The 19,782-nt window shown below is 42.1% G+C and overlaps 1 protein-coding gene across 1 annotated transcript in view; it reads right to left on the bottom strand.

Annotated features, from left to right (window-relative positions):
* The window catches only part of LOC121860017 (organic cation transporter protein-like), a 93,783-nt gene extending 74,461 nt beyond the window's left edge, over nucleotides 1-19,322 (bottom strand). Inside the window, exons 1-3 of the mRNA XM_042357031.1 lie at nucleotides 19,142-19,322; nucleotides 12,218-12,321; nucleotides 4,471-4,625 (exon numbers count right to left, since the gene is read on the bottom strand). Coding sequence (XP_042212965.1) covers nucleotides 4,471-4,625; nucleotides 12,218-12,321; nucleotides 19,142-19,294 — 412 coding nt within the window. The 5' untranslated portion in view covers nucleotides 19,295-19,322. The remainder of the gene's footprint in view (nucleotides 1-4,470; nucleotides 4,626-12,217; nucleotides 12,322-19,141) is intronic.
* Nucleotides 19,323-19,782: the final 460 nt, after the last annotated feature.

Raw genomic sequence — 19,782 nt, 5'->3', positions numbered from 1 at the left:
GATAACCTGCTCCATGTTTTCTCATGCCGGTGAAGCCGGGCACGAGGCTTTGCTACAAGTCATCAATGCTTCGTGGATAGCACAGAGACTTCCACCGGAATGGAAGAAGGCAGATATACAGCCCATTCCGAAGCCCAGAGAACCAGACAAACCAAGACCCATCTCCCTCTTCAGCTGCATAGCGAAGACGGGAGAAAGAATGGCTCTCAACAGACGGATTCAAGTGGAAAGTCGGCAGCCCACACCCTCACATTTTTGTTTACACCGAGAACACCGGCACAAGCAACAACATTGCTGAGATACTCAGCACATTGGACAATAAATCAGCTTTGGTGGTCTTCCTCGACTTGGAGAAGGCCTTCGAACTCGCAAATCCACTGTCCATTATAACGAAGCTCGCCGAAAAAGGAGCCAAAGGAAGGTTGCTGGGGTGGATCCAGAACTACCTTACACAGAGAGAAGCAAGAGTACGCTTTCACGGGGCAACGTCAAGCTACAGGGTCCACGAAAATGAAACCCCACAAGGAGGCATCCTCAGTCCAACGCTATTCAATGTCCTGATGGAAAATCTAGTCAGACTTCCTTTCAGACAAACAGCCAAGCTCTTCTGCTATGCAGACGACTTACAGCTCATAGTAAGAGGAGCAAACAGACTAGTCAACACGCAACACGCACTCCATCTTGTAGAAGAGGAGTGCAACTGACTTGGACTCAAGTTAAATTCAGCCAAGTCGAAAGCGATGGCCATCTGCACAGACACACCAGACATGATGCTCTCCATACAAAACACGCCGGTAGTCTGGACCAACACCCACCAGTGTCTTGGAATTTGGTTCGACCAGAAACTCACTTTCAAGCCGCAACTCGAGTATCTCAGGCACAGGACGAAGAGCAGACACAACATAATGAGGTCGCTCACCAGCACAACTGCAGGAGCGAACATACACGTGCTCAAAGCCTACTGCAGTACACGGCCGCCATGAGTTCGCTGGTAGATTACAGTGCTCCAGCACTCATTGAACTGAGAGAAGACCAGATAGCTAAGCCAGAAGTTATCCAAAATAATGCTCTCAGGACCATGCTCGGCCCACCCATATGGACCAGAATTTGCAATTTGCAAATGGAAACTGAACTATCACCCCTGGCAGTACGAGTCAAGCAGGTGACAGCCGGTCTCCTCGCTAAAATCTGTAGATCAGATAAGCCTACAGCTGCCAAAACGCGAATCAGTGCCTCCCTCCACCTCGACCACAGAGTGCGAGGGGCCACCTGGTCGCACGAGGCAAGCAAGGTCACCGGGCACCTGCAAGTAGAAACACTCGTAAAGGCCTGGGACTTAGGGATAGAAATCCTTTGCCAGCCTAATCAGGATCTTATAGGAGGAAAGTCAAGAACCACGGTCTTCCGAGGGATAACAAACAACAGTTGGAGATTGACATCTCTTTACTAAGAAAATAACACAAAACTGACACCACTCACACAAATATCAAATAACAATTACGGGAGTCAAACAATTAAAGAGTCAAACAATTAAGAGAATCAAACAATTAATGGAGTCAACAATTAAGGTAGTCAACAATTACTGGAGACAAACAATTACGGGAGTCAACAATTAATGGAGTCAAACAATTACGAGAATCAAACAATATATAGAATATTTCCTACGGTGGTGGCCCGGTGGAAGGTTTCGTAAAGCAGTGATCCGCTCTCGGGGGATGTCAAGGCAGCTTCCTCACTTGGCGCCGGCGGGCAATTGTCTTGCTAAACAGGAGAGACACCAGGGCATGGACGGTGGATAGGGCAATAGGGCATGGAAGAAGTGGCAATGACGTGGCAGCCGCCGTAGTTGCTGGGGTAGGTGTCCAGAGATTGACAGTCGATTTGTGAAGGTCTGGGGAAACAGCCCACGAGTCCAGGACCTATGATGAGAACACAACCAGAATTTAAACGAACTGCGGGGAAGTGCAGCTGTAGTGCTGGCTGGGTAGTGTCTGATGTGTGTCGAGGCGGCAGCGACGTTCTCACCTCCGTCTACCCCCCCTCCCTAGTGGGGGGTCGCGAACAAGCAAACGACCGGCGGACAACCATCTTGCTCGTTACAACCCTGACAACACTCGTCAAGAACAACCAAGACATACGAGACAGGCATTATGTAGTTCCACCACCATGGAGCCCTCTACCAGCCACATTCAAAATCACCGAACTAGGTGATAGCAAAGTCAACCTCCAGAAGGAGGACCTCAAAAGAATAACTCAGGAAGCCAGGAAGCCATTGCCACCGACACACCTGCTGATACAGCACCATACTTCACAGACGGCTCGGTGGACGCAAAACATCATAGATCCGGAGTGGCCTTCTACACCCAAGGTCAGACCCTCCTATGGAGACATTCTAATGACTGCTCCACCCTACAAACAGAGTTGGTAGCAATCTCAAAGGTCCTACAACACGCTGCAACACAACACAACAAGTCCATCATAATTCACAAGGACTCGAAAACGGCCATTCAGGCGCTGCAACACAGTCAACCAAGAGACAACGTCCACATCATAACCTTGATCCTCGCACAGCTACAGGACTTCCAAAGACAAAACCACCCAGTCGTCTTACACTGGATTCCCAGTCATGTAGGGATCGGGGGAAATGACATGGCTGACGAAGCAGCGAAGGCAGCCTCACTTTCTAGAAGCGTACACATTCAAGTTGCAGCAAGCGTGCAACAGATCAGGAACCACCTCAGAAAGACTACCAAGCTCCACATCCAAAAGAGCTTCCTTGACGCATTCAACGTTGGTTCCCAATCAGCCAAATGGTAACTGGTGGCTACAAAAGGGGAACCAATACTCGCGGACAAGAAAACACCAAGACAAACCCAAGTTAGCCTTCATCGACTACGACTAGGGTACAAGTGCTCCTGGCAGACGATCGAAAATGTCATCAGGGAATGCATCTACTGTCAGGAGCCAGCTACCAACCCACTGGAACACTATCTCCTCGACTGCGAAGTCACACAAAGTCTCCGAAACAGAATTCGAAACTACCAAGAAGAACACACAACACCAGCGGCCACTCTAACCCGAAAGGCCCAAACAAACCGCATTCACCACCTTCTCCGGGTCATCACACGATACCCACCACCCAGATAGCTTAGGACGTATCCTCCCTCAGCAAGTGCGGACCCCAGTTCGGGGGGCGCGCCACTCCGAAACTGACCACGTTGGTGGTAAACGTTCACTGACCGAGTGTCCGCTCACACTTGCAAACCTGCAGTATCCTTTCATATCGGCAGGCAGGACAACCTCAATCCCCAATCCCAAATCCTGTCTGGCTGCTCCAAGAGCTCCAGCCTGAACCACCAAACGGGCCACCTACAGGCAAAGGCCCGTGTCGGACTACAGTCCGACAATCTCAACAACAACAACAGGCTAGGGTCAGTCGATCGCTTCCGTTCAGTGTTAAGAATATTCCTAACAGAACAACTGAAGATAATTGTTGTACAAGTATTGTGGAATTGTTGTGATTAATATAAAGTGAAAAGACTATGGAATTGTGCACTGGTAGTGTGCCGACTACAGTATACTGTATATTCGAAGTGAGAAGTCCAGCTGTGAAGCTATTACCCTGTTAACAGTGTTGTGACGAATCAGTGTTTATTAAAGGAGACTACAGTGTACAAGTGTGTTTCTGTGACCTGGTGGAAATCTACCCGCCTGTTGTTTGCCTGTAGACCGATACCGATCGTCGGGACAGCCAGGGTAATTCGACAACACTTGTGAGATATCCGCCGCTTCTGTACAAGCGACCCTAGCCGCTGGTAAACAGTGGTGGAAGCTGGGTAAGTGGTGAAAGGAGAAGGGTCGTAACAACTTGGTTACCACCAGTCACAATGGTCTGGAGATGGACTGGTAACACCCCCCCCCCCCCGCAAAAAAGCCTAATTGTACAAACTCTTGTTGCGCATCACCGACATCTAGCTATTAAATTTTTACTTGCTTACAATACAATTATAATACTCTTGTTTTAGCGTATGTAAAAAATTATTGAAAATTTACTTCTTTATTAAAATTTCTGGTAATTAGTGCATCTCTATTAATTTCATAAACAGTGGCAGGGGATTTCATCAAAAGTAGCTGCGTTCACTTCACTTTATTGTTCTTGGTGTGGGTACAGGATGTATCATTGGCTATAATATTCATTCATGGTTAGTACATAACTATAATGTGTGCTAAATTATTGCATTATTCCCACACTAATGTATATTATGTAATAGGGTTCATAACATGTGTATCAGGCCACACTAAAAAAAAGAAACATAACACAATTATTTTCTCACTTCACTTGCATGTGTGTGCTTCGTTAAGTTTATCCAGTACAGAGCAGTGGTCAGTGCATTTATCACATCCAATTCCACTACTGTTCATATATCAAACCATAGTTATTTTGTTACAGAAGGGAACATTTCCACTTACCGACAAGCATACACCCCAGGTAGCAGCCAAAGTCGACCACCTGGAATAGAAATTTGAAGACGATGTAAGTCTCCACGTTGGGCGAAGCCACGGTGACGAAACTCACGACCACGGACAATACGCTGCTGATCATCACTGTCTTCCTCCGCCCGATCCTGTCAACATGTTACGGCCATATTTATTTACGGGACAATTTCAATGCAAAGTTTTAAGAGACAATGGCCTCTTAAACAATTTAGAGACCACCTCATCTTTATTAATAATGTAAGGTAGTGTTGCAGTGAAATTTCACAGAACTGTCAGTAATATCATTTATGATATAAATTATTTGGGTGACTTTTGTTGACAAACAACCAGTGTTTTGGTGACAGTCCATTTGTTACAGATAAAGTGGCAGAGTTGATAAAAATCTCTTCCTTTCAGATATAACTGAGGTCTCAGTGGGTCCTCTTACGAAACAGCTGTTGACTCCAAGAGCCATAGATTACCAGGCCTTCTTAAGCGCAGTTAGGCGGAGCTTAGCTGACGTCAGACCGTCCAGTCAGCCCATCACCAGCTTGGATTTGCATGCCAAATAAGGGCGTGACCGACTGTTTTTATTAGGGGGGGGGGGAAATAGATATTTTATTATCTAAATTCAATTAAATGTACAAGATAAACTGAAGTTAATCTGTGAGTGTACTGGAGTTTATGTTATAAATTTTAATATATACACAGGAGACATGAAGCCTATAATGTAAGTAAAAGATTGGATTCATGTTATAAGTACTGTTACATTATTTTACAGGGATGACATCATTTTTATAACTATGCTTTCTTACTGAGCTGATTTTGTGATTTAAAGAACGCATCCTAAAAAAAACAGGCGACATGCAACAGCAAATCTACATACTGGGCCACATCTGCTGCAAGCTCTTAAACAACTCCTTTTCCAGGTTTTAAGACATGTTCACCGTACAGAGATAAATCCACTTTTGTTTCATTTCCTTTTTTGGGGGGGAAGCGATAATGCTAAACCTCACCTTTCTGTCTGCTTGAATAACATCCAGATACTGCACAATTATTAGGTATGTTTCGCTTTATCACATTATTTTAGAAACACAGTAGATTAGAAACGGTCAAATGGAATACAAGGTGGTAGATTGACCCGTTGACCTTCTCTGAACGACGATCCACTCGAGTCTAGACACAGGTCACAGGTGCGACCTGTATGTGTCAGGTAACGTCATGCGCGTGGATAAACGTGCTTTCGTTCACAGATGAGTTGACCGGGCAATCTATGGAGCTTGGTTGACACCAAAGACAGGAGGGCTGAGGAGCCAAGGATTACCTTTCATCCCACTTAGAAAATGGGATACTTTACATCAATTTACCGTCTATCTTGCTTGAAGCGTCTGTTGCATAATAATTTATTTTAGATTACTGTTTTTCAGGGTAATGAAATAAATAATCGTTTTATACCAATGCTTGCTTGTTTTTTAGATCATTGTAAACTCACGGACAGAAGACCTGATATATGCCTGTGACTAAACTGTTGCATTCTGGCTGTCCTCTGGTTTCCAATTTTAGTAGCTGCTGAAGGCTTACATACATCAGTCCTCTGCCAGTGACAAAATGGAGAGTCTACACTAAGGCTGATCAACTACTTTAGGATGGGAGCCAGATTATGAAATTGATAATGACAAGGGCGTCATACATTTTCGACTTCCAATTTTTTATCTACTTACACATATACATAAAAAACAACAATAAACAGATTAAATTCTCTTTGCACAGGATTCATGCATTTAAACATACATAACGAGGCAGTTCGCTACACTAAGTGCAAAAATGAACACATTGTGGTTAGATTCACACTCAGCAAGTCACTGAAATACAAATATTCTCATATTTCTGTGTCTTTAATTCTGTATGTGTGACAAGTAACAGTTTATAGGCCACACATCTGTAAGCCTTTGGTATATTTCTCCTCTGATGGGAAAAATTACACTTCTTCGGTCTTACAAGAGCAGCAAAGTTGGGGTCATATATCGACTTATGGACTTCACAACTCTTCAGTGCATCATCACCTCCGCAGGAGATATGAATTCCTTAAATGCTTATGAAGTTCGTAGCCCGTTAGTGAATCTGGGCCCTGGGCCATGGCTTACAAATATATTCCGATTTACGATAGTTACGTGAAAATCATATTCTAAACATAATCGTAAATCGAATAGCATTTTTCATTTGATTATCATTATAAATTGGGTGATATGTTCTTGAAAAAATCAACCTATCAAAAAATGACACTTTGCCTAGTATCTGCATGCATGAAAATGGAAACTGCAGTATAAATGGGCAACAATTTAATGAAAGACAAAAGAGTAATATGATAAACAATTACCACAGTTGGCTGAGAGACCCAAAAGTCTACTGATGGCCATCGCCTCTTCACTAGCCTCACTACGCCCTCTCACTTCCCACGAAACATCTACAGTAAAGTGGCAGCTTTGCCGCGTCTCTTACCACTGGAGGTAATGCTGTTTCTCATTTCACTTGCTGGTCACTTTAATAACACCTCTAAATACCAGAAGGGCAAATCGCTTAACACCTTACGAATTTACATGAGATTTATACAATAGAGTGGGGTTGATTTGAAAGACTCGGTTGGTTTGTAAACAATTTCACTATAACGTGCTTCAGCTAATCAAACAGGAACATATTTAACGTTCGCTTTCTACCCAACCTCCCCCCTTCCCCCCCCCCCAAAAAAAAAATCGAAGTAAACAATATATAAATAGAGGCGAATTATTTATTATCGTAAACTGAAAAATCGTAAATAGTTATCATAAATGTAGGCATACATTTGGCAGCTAGTAGACAGGAGCGGCCATGCACCCTTAAAGGCACACTGTAACTCGGCTTCTCAGAGGAAACCGGTTGATAAATGGATAGGGATGTCCTTTGCCATAAACATGCTAATGATCTGAGGAAGTTCAATGGACAGGATACAGGGATATGGCCTACTACTACTTACATACTCTATGTCTCCATAAACAAAGCCTAGGGACGCCTTCAAATCCTTCATCCCTCGGGAGTCTTCATCAGTGAAACTGTTCGGTTAATTACACTGCGAGATTAAAATTGGTCTTTCGACAGTGGTGGAGCAAAGGAGAGGGGAGGGGGTGGGTGGGCGGAGGAACTGGGATATAACCTTCTTTTGACCGCTAAGTGAGAGTTAACAATTGAAGGGAAAAGCCACTACTTGTGGGTCTGTTTACGTAAGAGAATTTTAAGGATAAATATGCTGTGATGATGTGGAGGTGGGCTGCGATGATGTGGAGGTGGGCTGTGATGATGTGGAGGTGGGCTGTGATGAGGTGGAGGTGGGCTGTGATGATGTGGAGGTGGGCTGTGATGATGTGGAGGTGGGCTGTGATGATGTGGAGGTGGGCTGTGATGATGTGGAGGTGGGCTGTGATGAGGTGGAGGTGGGCTGTGATGAGGTGGAGGTGGGCTGTGATGAGGTGGAGGTGGGCTGTGATGAGGTGGAGGTGGGCTGTGATGAGGTGGAGGTGGGCTGTGATGAGGTGGAGGTGGGCTGTGATGATGTGAGGTGGGCTGTGATGATGTGGAGGTGGGCTGTGATGATGTGGAGGTGGGCTGTGATGATGTGGAGGTGGGCTGTGATGAGGTGGAGGTGGGCTGTGATGAGGTGGAGGTGGGCTGTGATGATGTGGAGGTGGGCTGTGATGATGTGGAGGTGGGCTGTGATGATGTGGAGGTGGCTGTGATGAGGTGGACTGTGACGAGGTGGAGGTGGGCTGTGACGAGGTGGAGGTGGGCTGTGACGAGGTGGAGGTGGGCTGTGACGAGGTGGAGGTGGGCTGTGACGAGGTGGAGGTGGGCTGTGACGAGGTGGCTGTGATGTGAACTAGAGAAGGATCATGCTCCTACCTTTCCTTCATGCTCCTACCTTTCCTTCATGCTCCTAACCATCGTCACCAAAATATCCAGTAGCTTTAGGAGAACTTTGTACACAAACCCTACGTTCACTAGGTTGACTACTTTTGATGTAGATTTTATAATCGTATTTCTGTACTTAAACAACTTAAGTAATTACTGTACATTAGTCCATCTGTAATTTAAAATTATGAGCGATAGAACTCTATTACAAATGTACCTTCACCTACAGAGTTTTTATGTTCCAACTATTTCGAACTCAAAATTATGGTTAAATGTATTGTTACGATAATCCTCCTTTTACCGCTTACCCAGCTTCCACCGCTGGTTACCAGCGGCTAGGGTCGTATGTACAGAAGCAGTGGATATCTCACAAGTGTTGTCGAATTACCATTGGCTGGGGCAGCCAGTCTCCGGTAATTCCCCGACGATCGGTATCAGTGTACAGACAAACAACAGACAGGTAGATTTCCACCAGGTCACAGAAACACGCTTGTGCACTGTAGTCTTCTTAAATAAACAGTAATTCTTCACAACACTGCTAACAGGGTTATGTCTTCACAGCTTGACTCCACACTTCGAATATATAGTCAACACACTACCAGTGTACAATTTCCTAATCTTTTTACTTTATATTAATCACAACAATTCCACAATACTTGCACAACAATTGTCTTCAGTTGTTCTGCTAGACTTATTCTTTACTCTATGAACGGAAGCGATCCACTAAATCCGATGATGATGATGATGATAATGAAGTAAAGTGGCCAATGACTTTGTCCTGGGAAAGGAGAGGAGAGAGAAGTAAAGCATAGAAACGGGAAGTACAGTACGAGGGGCAGGGCCGGCGCTACCCACTAGGCGAACTAGGCGATCGCCTTGGGCGCCAACATCTGGGGGCGCCACAAATTCAGGGCAAACTTGGATAAAATTAAAAATGAAGGGAAAACTGTGGTGGACACTGTGGTGGAGCCGTGGAGGGTCGGAGCAGGATGTTAGAAGGGTGGGGGGGTCGGAGGGAGGCGAGGGTAGGTAGACGGTAGCCGACTGTGTTTTCTTTTTTAATATTATTCGTTAACCCCCCGGAGGAACTAACCCGGGTCCTGTCCTTTAGCGGCCAGGAGAACTGTCGAGCAGTGACCTGAAGGCTGACATCTGAGGAACCCTTCTCCCAACCCCACCATCCCCTCCCCTCCCTTACTGCCAGGGCGGCTGAGCCGCCCCTTCCCTGCCTTTGTCGGGATGAGGCAAGGTTACCTGACCTCTGAAGTTTGACCTCGCATAACATAATCCCACTGAGACTGGCCAGCGGCCAGAGCCGCCAGCCGCCAGGCAAATAGTAACCTTGAACAACTTGATTAGTTGGAGATCAAGATTCAAGCTGTCCAGACTACTCACAGACACCAGTGACCAGGCCACTTCAGTCCGAGTCAGTCATCTCCAAAAGTGTGGTGCAGTGGCAACAACTTCAACAGCTGGCTATCCTGCTAAACAGTAAGTTGAAACTCTTATTATTTTTATAGTATGTAGTTATTTGATTTCTCTTGTACTTTGTCTATAATGCTGTACACAGGGATATACCTTAGCTAGTCTGTGTTTCAATCTTAGTGCTTCTCGTCATTTTGTCAAGTTTTATCATACGTGTGTTACGATGTGTACTAGTGGACGTATGTACTGCGTGAGTGTGTACTAGTGGACGTATGTACTGCGTGAGTGTGTACTAGTGGACGTATGTACTGCGTGAGTGTGTACTAGTGATTGTATTTTTTTCAACAATAATTTGATATATGTTTTGTAGAATATATTTGGTTATGTATCCATTACAGTAAAAGCTAATCTCCAGTTTCACGATTGTCAACATTACAAATAATTGTCCACTAAATTTTTATTACAATAAAAGGTCTTATTTATTTATATACTTATTTGTTTGTCATATAATATCGTCTACAATAAGCTCCTATATAATGTAATTTCAACACATACACTAAATAAAATTCACCTAACAAATTAATATGTTTTATATAGGTAGTAATGGCGTACAATAGGAGCTCAAAACCAAATACAGGGCAGTGTACTGGGCCCGTTGTTGTTTGTTTGTTTCATAAATGACATGCTGGAAGCTATATACTCCTCCATACAAACATAACCAAACAGGCTGTGGAGAGCCACAGAAAAATCTGTGAGCTTTAAGAGTTGTCGAAGAAATGGTTGCTAAGATTAATGTCACGGTGCACCTGGGTAGTACCAACGTAGGGAGGCGCATCACATGTCAAACGGGATGAAGAAACTGCATTAATAGAGTTCGAATTTGAAAAGAACCTGGGTGTGTATGCTGACAATGAACTGAAGTTCTCGGGCCATTGTGAGAAGGCAAATCAAGCAAGCAAACTATTAGGTCTTATAAGAAGGTCCGTCCCTCGTAACGATCTGCTAGAGTTAAGTGCTTCCCCGTCTGGAGTACTGTCACCTCGTCTGGTCCTCGAGATATGCTAGAGACTGGCAGTTGATAGAAAATGTCCAACGGAGGGCCACCAGACTGGTGCCTGCACTACGGCACCTCAGTTATCCAGAGAGATTACAGCGCCTGCAACTGCTTAGCTTATATTACAGACGGGCAAAGGGTAACCTAACTGAGGTGTATAAACATCTCAAAGGGCACTACTCAGTCTAGTGTTCATGCCTGGAGTTGGCGGTCGCCTCCCCACAAGGGGTCAGAGTTCAAGGTTGAAGAAGCCACAAGTCCAGAAAACTGTGAGGGTAAACTTTTTCGGAGTGAGAATTGTGAACTCTTGGAACAATCTACCTGTGTGTGTTGTGGCGGCACTGAGTGTGAGCTCTTTCAAGACCAGACTCGACCAACACTGGAGCAGGTTCAGATATATTCAGGAGCTAGTGCATGCCCAGTTCTTGCCAACAGTGTGTAACAGAGACGTGACCGACCACCGGCTAACGAGCCAATCAGTGACGAAGAGGATAAAAGTAAAAAGTAAAACATAGAAGTGTCGCGGTCAAGTGGAAACAGCGATCGCCTCCTGACCTAAGGTTTGTGGAGGTGAAAGCGGTCACGTGCTCCTTGCGGTAGGCATAATTACCTCGTATGTGACCCACTATCAAACTTTTCTTCCACAGTGAGTAGTAGTTACTGTATAACAGTTTCCTCATGTGCACAATAATTTGTCAACTAACTCAGTAGGCCATTACAATGCTTATCTGGAAATGGCTATTCATATTCCACATTATAATTCTGGGCAGCCTATCCATATAAGTCAGTCTTTCAGTCTTATCCTTCTAGGATACGATTGTGGCGTGTGATGAATGTCAATGAATGGACAAATATTTGTAAATCCATTTCTTTAACATGCCGTGGTGAGCTCGACGAACAGTTTCTCAGTGAGCATCTTTTGTGTTTAGCTACTGACAGAAGTTGAGTTTGTAACAAGAGAATTTTGTCCAGTTCTAATGTAAGAACTTGTTTATAGACTTGCCACAAAAATGTGCCAAGTATATGATGTTTTCACACCACTAGCTGGGTGGGTGAGCAAGGTGATTGATTCCCTCACTACTCGTCACGCATCTCTTAAGATAGGCCCGAACATCAATCCCAGGAACGTACTTGCTGCAACTCCACCCCCCCCCCCTTTTATAATTAAAGTTATTACTAAATCCGGAGTGAAATAACATACAAAATTATATTCAAAATTAAAAAAATATATTCTCTCAAATGCAAGTGAGTTTTGTCAAATTAATTTTCTTAAAATTATAGTGGGGAATTCTTATTCTTACAAAACTTTTGGGTAAAACTTACGCGTCTAGGAGGTAGCCACACACGAGGCTGGCAAGGAAAGTGCCGATTTGGCTTACGGCCTGGGTGGTGGCATACAGCGCCCGACGCTCACATACAAGGTCCCACTGAAAATATGTACAACAGCACAACATCAGTATCTAATTTTTCTTGTAACATTCCATTAGCTACCACTTATTTCTTCTCTCATCATCTTTTTTGTTGTTGTTGTACCAATAATATGATACTTGGTATTAACACAAACTTGACAAAACGTCATCAACCCCCCCCCCCTCCTGCAGTGGTATTATACAGAGCCTAATGGTGTGGTGTGTTATACACACTACAGGCACAGTTACCTGATTTTGTGAAGGTATACGCACTTTTAGAGAAGATAGTATGTGTTCTTTACACATCATATACACGTGAAAATGTGGTGTTATACACTCGAGAACAGTAGGTCCTGAAGTGGGGTTAAAAAAACCCGTTTTTTTCAGTAACAAAACTAATACAATCAAAGGTAATTAATACTATTACTACTACTACTACTACTACTACTACTACTACTACTACTACTACTACTAATAATAATAATAATAATAATAATAATAATATATGAGGCATTTTAGGATTGCTCCATGGAGTACATCTGAAATACATGAGTATCATGTAAGCATGAGTTGGCATCAGTGAAGGTTGATATAATAATGGTATAACAATAATGTAGCACAGCCCGTCAAGCACACATAACAGATAGCTGCAGGTGCACTTACCCAGTCATATTACTGTACTTACTGAAAAAGGATAAGCCAGCAAGATTACCGAGCTGACTGGTGGATACTGTCCATAAATAATTAAATCAACTGGAAGAAACGTCTGTGGCCAGGCAGCAGTAATTGCCCATGTTAACTATCATAAACACTGCTGACATGGTAACGACTAAGTACATTTTACACAGTCTGCATGACAAGTACAGTAAGTACGTAGTCAGCATAATAATTACGCATGTACAGTACCTCTACCCTTCTTCGGGATGGGCTGAACCGAGGCTTGACTCCACACTTCGAATATATAGTCAATACTCTACCAGTGTACAATTCATTATTCTTCTCATTTTATATTGATTAAAAAAATTCCACAATACTTGCACACAATTGTCTTCAGTTGTTCTGCTAGGCTTAACCTTTACACTCTGAACAGAAGCGATCGACCCCCTCCTTGCCTTCTTGCTGCTCTTTATATACGCCTCATCAGACACTTCTCGGGCACTCCAGAATCACCCAGAGACGCCTGGCAGAGTCTAGAACATTCTACTCTGATCGAGGTTTACTATAATAAGTAAATCATAACAAAAATGATGCAGTACATTCTAGAATATTCTTACATGATTAATACATCAATATATACACGAAAATTTCACTAAATTTACCCAAATAACTGCTGCTTGGGATAGAAAACAGTCAATACACATAGTTTACAAAATTATAATACGAAAGTATGCCTTGGCATAACGATCTCAGAGAAGCTTATTTCAGGGACGTTCATTGTAGCTACAGCTGTTGATCTTAAGATTTGACCCAAAAAATATTTGCTAGATTGCAGCTTTCCTTTGCTTTCTCTTTTGTTTAAAGTAGAAACATTGATGACTGTGACCCCAGGTGAAACAATGAACACTATCCCAATACAAAGCAAGATAAATGTTTAAAAATCCTTACTGCACCTATAATAATGTGGTGACTTCTGTGTGTTATTCTGTAACTTTTCAGTTTCAAAATTTAAAAATATTTGCAGAGAAATAGCATGATACTTAACAGCATAAAGATAGATAGTGACTAACTTAGCCCTTTCACTACAAGGATGCTACATTTAATATTTTATTTGGCTAACGCCAGTTAATTTTATTAAGCTCAGAGAAGAGCCCATACACAAGGGGTTAGTAGATTATCTCCATTAAACACGGATAACATGGGATCTCAATTGATTTGCTTAGAACCAGGGGAAGTTATATTATTGAAACGTGACGTTACACTATCATTCCTCATCCTGACTGTTATGTGGCACCGAATGTATATTGGATTTAGAGATAATTACCCTACCTGTTCAGAGATAATTACCCTGCCGGTTCAGAGATAATTACCCTACCTGTTCAGAGATAATTACCCTGCTTGTTCAGAGATAATTACCCTCCCTGTACAGAGATAATTACCCTCCCTGTTCAGAGATAATTACCCTCCCTGTACAGAGATAATTACCCTCCCTGTTCAGAGATAATTTCCCTACCTGCTCAGAGATAATTACCCTACCTGTTCAGAGATAATTACCCTGCTTGTTCAGAGATAATTACCCTCCCTGTACAGAGATAATTACCCTCCCTGTTCAGAGATAATTACCCTCCCTGTACAGAGATAATTACCCTCCCTGTTCAGAGATAATTACCCTACCTGTTCAGAGATAATTACCCTACCTGTTCAGAGATAATTACCCTACCTGTTCAGAGATAATTACCCTACCTGTTCAGAGATTACCTACCTGTTCAGAGATAATTACTGTTCCTACCCTGTTCAGAGTACCTGTTCAGAGATAATTACCCTGCCTGTTCAGAGATAATTACCCTACCTGATACCCTACCTGTTCAGAGATAATTACCCTACCTGTTCAGAGATAATTACCCCTGTTCAGAGATAATTACCCTGCCTGTTCAGAGATAATTACCCTGCCTGTTCAGAGATAATTACCCTGCCTGTTCAGAGATAATTACCCTACCCTGTTCAGAGGATAATTACCTCTACCTGTTCAGATAATTACCTCACCTTCAGAGATAATTACCCTACCTGTTCAGAGATAATTACCCTACCTGTTCAGAGATAATTACCCTACCTGTTCAGAGATAATTACCCTGCCTGTTCAGAGATAATTACCCTGCCTGTTCAGAGATAATTACCCTGCCTGTTCAGAGATAATTACCCAACCTGTTCAGAGATAATTACCCTGCTTGTTGAGTAGGAGGGAATTTATTTTATATTTGTTTCTTAATTCAATTGTTGTTAAATATGTTATATATATTAATCTAGAATAAGAATGTATTAAATAAATCGGCCTAATGTTGCGCATTAGTTAGGTAAAATAAAGATAATTTGCAACATGGTATCAGCACTGTGTGTGTCACTGGTCCACCAGTGCAGAGGCAGATGAGCCTGGCTGGTGTGAGGGTGAGGACCAAGTGTGATACAGTTGGTCGAGCTCAGTGTTTCTCAAACTTGTTCACTTTATTCCCCCCATGAGGAACTCTCAACATGGCCCCCTTCAGTTCTCTCCCAAGCCCCTCACAAATAATGGTGAAAATAAACTGTTTTGGTTCTCTTCCTTTATTTTAATGTTTTCAATCATCAAACAGAATGCATATTTTGCTACAGTTCAATGGGATGGATGGCATTGTTTCCTTTCAGTCAGTCGACTGATTCGAGGTTGAGTCACTGATAAAGCACATCTCATGTCTGGGTCCACATGTAACCGGTTTCAGCTTTTATTCACATAAATAAGTAGTAGAAAATGGCAAGAGGACTCCAAGTGCGATCTCACTAACTTTTGGATATGATTGAAACATTGAGCACCAGAATACAGTCAGAGATTTGTCTTTATAGAGTCTCTGGCAGCAGAATCGTTCTGAGATCAAGGAATTTGTCTGAACAGGAACTAGAATCGTGCAATCTGAGCGAATCCGTTGGAAATGAAAAACTAGCTGCTGCACCATACTGTGTAAATATCAAAACTGTACCGTACGGGTATTATGATTACACACAATGACAAAAAAAAAATAAAAAAAAAAGATTTCTCCCCTAACAAGGCAAAGTAACAAAAAAAAAGTTGAATCAGAGTTTCCACATTTTCTCCAAACATACACTACTTACACTAACCTGCCATGGCCCCCCCAGAATCTTGCCGTGACCCCCTTCCCCTAGTTTGAGAAACACTGCTAGACTCAGGATATATGTATATGGAGATAATTGGTTTATACTTTTGTACTGTTCAAGTATATGGTAAGGCTGAGTTTAGGGTTTAGGTTAATTTAGGCTGTGTTTTTTCTATTTCATTTGTTCTTTTACTTGTCTTTGCATATACGTTCTCTAATTTTATTATATTAAGAAATTATGCAGTATATGATTCCTCCTCAATATGATTTATATATAGTTCGAGTTAATATGAGGTTTATTCAGGGTAAATTTTCACTTGTTGCCACTATATGAAATCAAAGTCGAAACTATGTTTTTCCAGTGGTTTTTGTTGTGTTATGAATGAATTTGACCTTCATTTCTGGCACAAATCAATGGTTTCTGAGATAGGCACTGTTACATATGTTACATACCGTTAAACCATTAATATACTAAGATGTGTGTTGTCTGTTCTTTTTATCTCAGTCACCATTGCAAGAGCGGTTTGGTTATCTATGAAAGATATCAAAGATGTATGTCCTTTGAAATTACTTTATTTTTGGTATTTAATGTGAATTATATTGGTTAAATGTAATTTATAATATTTTGCAGTTATATAATATTACGTACTTATACAAACAATTTTTGAGTTAACATTCTGATTGCAAAATATGTATTGTTTGTTTATGGGGAGATGTTCTCTTTCTCCAGGGGTGAATACAGAGTGTGAATGTGAGATTAGGAAAGTGATTGTAATCTTGTTTCATCCATTGTATATCCTGCATTTTGGTATAAATTTACTCACCAGCATTTAGGGTGAATATTAAGTGATGTTGCTGTGAATGGAGGAAGAGCAATATTGTGAGATTAAGATTGATGAACTGAGTAAATATAATAGTTGTTAATTGTTATAAATTAGTATTTCTCAGTCCTAACCTAATTTGTACAGTATAAAGAATAGTTTTCTTGGATGTTTTCACACAGTGAGTTTACATTAAATGTCACCTTCAACTGTCAGCCAGAGGTAACAAGGAGTGTCTACACGATCCTGTTCTGTTAACTACAGCTGTTATTTCAGAACGTAAGTCTGATTAATGGGTCTAGGGCAGTGGTTCTCAACCTTTTTCACTCCATTCCCCCCTTGAGGAATTTTCAACATCCTCGTGGCTTCCTTCATTTTCCTCACAGAACAGACAAACAGACAAGTGATAAAGACTAAAGAATGATAAAGAAGGACAGTTAAATAGGACAAGAGTTAGAATGGCAAACACACACACACATTCACATACATAACACGCCCATGCACTCACACATAAGGCACACATACAGTGATACACAAACATGCACACAGGTAAATATTCACACTCAAGCTAGCAAGCTTAAGTGTACTTCCTGTAAGCAAGAACACGCCTCCTTTGACAAGCACTGCCCAACTTGGAAGAATGAGAAGAATAGTGAGTCATACCAATTTAGCACTAAAAATGGTAGGATTATATAAGCAAAGAATGAGTATGAACAACAATGGCACCAATAAATAAGGAAATAATTAATAGAGGAAGTGTACAAATATTTCACCCACGTAAAGCAGCTACTACCTGAATTATGAAACAAAATAAGTAACAACAATTATAAGAACATAAGAACATAAGAAAATAAGGAGTCTGCAATAGCCCGGTTGGCCTGTGCATGGCAGCTACTGTCGAGAGTTTCTACCACTCTCTATCATCCATGAATCTATCCAGCTTCCTTTTGAAACTTTCCAGAGTTCCCGCACTTACTACAAAGTCGCTAAGCTTGTTCCACTCGTCCACCACCCTATTTGTGAACCAGTTTCTTCCTATCTGCCTCCTAAACCTAAACTTATCCAACTTGAATCCGTTGCTCCGAGTCCTATCCTGCTCAGATATTATAAGAACTATATCTATATCCTCTTTATTGATTCTAAGTTGTTTGTTGGAAATTGAAATTATGTTTTTCCGGTGGTTTTTGATGTATTTTGAACGATTTTAACCTTCAATTCTACCGCTAATCAAAACTTTTTCAGCTACTCCCCTCCCTTATCCAACGATAATGTGGAACCCCCAGTGGGAACCAGGGGTTTTGGGTGGGGGAAAATCACACAAAGTAGTAATTCGCAATAGAAATGAAGGTAAGAATAATCCAAAACTTAACCTAACCAAACCTAACCTATCCTAACCTAACCTAACCTATCCTAACCTAACCTAACCTAACCTAACCTATCCTAACCTATCCACCTGTGTGGTTACCTTAATTAGACTCAGAAGACTCGGAGTTGGGGGCCTTCGGATTACTCTTCCTTGTCATATACTTGTCGCACTGGCCGCTGTCTCTCCGATTGCTGGGAGTAGACCTTGCTGAGAGTGATGATGAACTGATGCAGAAGCCTGTCTTCGCTGAAGTACGTGGTAAACAAGTAGTGTGCCAAGTACTTCTTGAAGTAGGCGGACTTGTTGCCAGATCACTTCATCCACTCCTCGAGATCCCTCCACAGACCTCTTGGAACTAAATTCAAATTCAAGGGGATAATGGCGGGGGGGGGGGCCTATACCGAGCTGTGATTGGTCCAATCAACTCTAGGGCATGCGTAATGCAGCATAGTAACCAACAAACGAACACACAGGAGTTCTCTTAGACTGTGTTAACAAAAACAAGAACTAAGAAAAAATACGACGATTTCCCAACAATTTATTGTGATTTTTTCTGAAAGTATTCACGAATGGAAGAAATGCTATACCCTGCATATAAGAAAAGTGTCTCAGTGTCTAATTGTCCAAAACTTAAAATCCTAAAAATCGCTGGATGACCGAAACGGTAATAATACTGAATATGTCATTAGTAATTACAGTGTTTACCCTGTTTGTTGTTGTGACCACTAGTGGCAGGTGGTTTGTTTCTTTATGATTTCACCATCAAGCCTCTTCTCTTATTTGACTAGTGGCAAATTCTTGATAAAGAGGAGTGATACCATAACATGACAGTCAATAAATAATGACAGTACCTCTGTGACGATGGTGGAGTCGTACTGCGACAAGTTAAACTGTCGTGAGGTGCATGCGAGGAGACCATCATTGTTGGGGCTGAGGGCTGACAGGTTGACCATGGTGCTGGAGTACCCCAACTCAGCAGCAGCTGTGTAGTTGTAGTCGCGCATCAGGCAACCTTCCACTTTTCCAGTTGAGTTACTGTCACGAGGGACAAGGTCTTGTTAATGTTATAATGTCCTGTAACAGTTTAAGTGTAACTTCAGGACCTAGTCACCAAGAATAAAAAAAACCAAGAGATACATTACTTTAGGCTTAAAAGTTGAACAATATTTGACTGACTATAACACTGGGTGTAATACACCGTGTATAACACTGGGTGTAATACACCGTGTATAACACTGGGTGTAATACACCGTGTATAACACTGGGTGTAATACACCGTGTATAACACTGGGTGTAATACACCGTGTATAACACTGGGTGTAATACACCGTGTATAACACTGGGTGTAATACTCCGTGTATAACACTGGGTGTAATACCGTGTATAACACTGGCGTAATATCTGTACACACAGGTGTAATACACCGTGTATAACACCGTAATACTCCGTATAGTAATACTCGTGTATAACACTGGTGTAATACACCGTGTAT

This window comes from Homarus americanus, unplaced genomic scaffold, assembly GCF_018991925.1.
Source record: "Homarus americanus isolate GMGI-L3 unplaced genomic scaffold, GMGI_Hamer_2.0 scaffold824, whole genome shotgun sequence".
NCBI classification, from domain to species: domain Eukaryota; kingdom Metazoa; phylum Arthropoda; class Malacostraca; order Decapoda; family Nephropidae; genus Homarus; species Homarus americanus.
The sequence above is the reverse complement of the archived record's forward strand: the minus strand, read 5'-3'. Positions and strand labels throughout refer to the sequence as shown.